General features: G+C 47.2%; 1 protein-coding gene across 1 annotated transcript; it reads left to right on the forward strand.

The window, feature by feature from the left end:
• Positions 1 to 774: 774 nt before the first annotated feature.
• On the forward strand, positions 775 to 2,290 carry LOC120037282 (polysialoglycoprotein-like). Its single transcript, XM_038983452.1, has 4 exons — positions 775 to 835; positions 1,007 to 1,072; positions 1,236 to 1,319; positions 1,458 to 2,290. The coding sequence occupies exons 1-4, from the start codon at positions 775 to 777 to the stop codon at positions 2,288 to 2,290; spliced, it is 1,044 nt and encodes a 347-aa protein (XP_038839380.1).
• Positions 2,291 to 2,627: the final 337 nt, after the last annotated feature.

Raw genomic sequence — 2,627 nt, forward strand, 5'->3', positions numbered from 1 at the left:
AAGACAAGTGTGAATAACAACAGTGACATTTGAACAGATTGGAGATGACTATCCATAACAATGAAATCCTTCATACAGTGAGGTTAGGGTAGGTTACCATGCTTGTCCTGAACCACAGCTGTAGACACAGCCTCCTCCAGGTCCTCAGACACTAGCTTGGAGATCCGTTACAGGATGTCTGTCACCCCACTGAGCCCCTATTGCAGGTTAGGGGTCACATCCACTTGAATGTCCTTCATATGACGAACCTCCTACAGAGCAAATGAGGAAAATATGATATATTATGATTTATGTTAGTAACAATACAATATGGGAATTTTATCCCAAAGCTACCTACAGCTAACATATATATTTATGTATGTGATCTATGTAAATAAAGGAATATAACACAGCTGTAAAACTGTGAAGGACTATATGGTGGAGGCCTACCCATTTCCCAGGAGCATTGTAAAAAGTGGATTTGGGTACAGTGTTTATTTCCCCCTAATATCTTTGAAGATTACACCTAAAATAATTAGGCCTACTTCTTTCTACTGCTGAGCTGAGACCATTAGGGTTAAACATTACAGATATAAATGCAATATATGGAGTAGAAAAGATTTCCTGCCCAACATACGTTCTACATGGTCTATTTCTATCTGAATGTAACACCTCAATCAAGCATGTTAATTGATCGTTAAGTCATGTTTGTCAGGTAAAAGGTCATTAGTGGCCTATATAAGCCTCATACAGGCCATGTGAAGACATTACCTGTTGATAACACAGACTATTTTCATGATCATGGGAGGTGTGAGAGAATTGCTGCTCTTTGTGTTGACTGTGGGGGTTGTGAAAGGTTGGTTCACTAATGTTTTATTTGGATTGAAGGGATTTGGTTGGGAAATAATCTCAACTTTATCAGTTGGAGATTAAAATTTGACTGTTTGTTCCGCATCTGTCGTCTGCTATTATTAATATATGTAGCTATTTTGTGTCAACTCAACTTCTGTCAACACTTTCTCCTCAGTTTCTTGTTACCCTGTTGGAAAGTCCCAGAAGCTAGAGCAAGTCTCTCTGCAGAGGAGACTTGGAGGTAAGTGTTTCTTTCCACAACCCTTCTAGCTTTGTACTGTGTCTATGGTGCTGCTGTGTTTGACACTCATTCAACACCATAGAGTAACTCAGTTGTCTAAATAATGTTGTCAAACCCTTTGATTTGGTCATTTTGCTTGTGTACCTTAACCTACGTTTTTCAGAGCTGTCATCAAATGACGTCTCCATTGTGCATGCCCTGGCCTTGCTCCGATCCATAGGGTCTGACGCTAAACAAGACAGAGAAGGTACGGCCTGAAACATATACTTTTAAATCTGTGTTGGGTTCATGTTGCTCAACATTCTAATGGCAATTTGGCCTAGACCGTGTAGAACAGCTGTGTTGCTGTAGAATACCCAACTGTTCCTTTATGTTTTCTCTCTAGAGTATTTCGAGACTAATGAAGTAGAATCCCAAGCTTCTCCAAACCACGGTAGCTCTACGGCAAATGATGCCCTGTCCTCTGACGACGCTACCTCTGAAGCTGCCACTGGCCCGTCTGACGACGCTACCTCTGAAGCTGCGACCGGCCCGTCTGACGACGCTACCTCTGAAGCTGCGACCGGCCCGTCTGACGACGCTACCTCTGAAGCTGCGACCGGCCCGTCTGACGACGCTACCTCTGAAGCTGCGACCGGCCCGTCTGACGACGCTACCTCTGAAGCTGCGACCGGCCCGTCTGACGACGCTACCTCTGAAGCTGCGACCGGCCCGTCTGACGACGCTACCTCTGAAGCTGCGACCGGCCCGTCTGACGACGCTACCTCTGAAGCTGCGACCGGCCCGTCTGACGACGCTACCTCTGAAGCTGCGACCGGCCCGTCTGACGACGCTACCTCTGAAGCTGCGACCGGCCCGTCTGACGACGCTACCTCTGAAGCTGCGACCGGCCCGTCTGACGACGCTACCTCTGAAGCTGCCACCGGCCCGTCTGACGACGCTACCTCTGAAGCTGCCACCGGCCCGTCTGACGACGCTACCTCTGAAGCTGCCACCGGCCCGTCTGACGACGCTACCTCTGAAGCTGCCACCGGCCCGTCTGACGACGCTACCTCTGAAGCTGCGACCGGCCCGTCTGACGACGCTACCTCTGAAGCTGCGACCGGCCCGTCTGACGACGCTACCTCTGAAGCTGCGACCGGCCAGTCTGACCATGCCATTGAGGAACTGTTGACTTCTGCATCTCAGCCCCCGTTGACCACAAACATGGATATCTGACGTGGGACATGGTGCTCGGGGTCCATGCAAGAGTTCATGGTTACTCTAGTCCAGGTTGTGTGTGTAACTTCATTTTCTTGTTTTGGCTCAATTAAACGCTAACTGTAATACTTGTGTCCTCAGTATTGTTTTGACGGTTCCTACTTGGAGTTGAGGTCTTTGACCTGACATGAGTAACTGGTGATGGCAACATTTATTTTGCATTATAACCATGCTTTGGCATCAGCAATATGTCTACTTTGACCCGTGTGCTTAAACTACCATTTGACTTAAGCTACATTTGGTCAAATTATGCTAGTAGCATCACATGATGTGGAATGGGTTCTAGTTCATTTAA

Source organism: Salvelinus namaycush, unplaced genomic scaffold, assembly GCF_016432855.1.
Source record: "Salvelinus namaycush isolate Seneca unplaced genomic scaffold, SaNama_1.0 Scaffold167, whole genome shotgun sequence".
Taxonomy (NCBI): domain Eukaryota; kingdom Metazoa; phylum Chordata; class Actinopteri; order Salmoniformes; family Salmonidae; genus Salvelinus; species Salvelinus namaycush.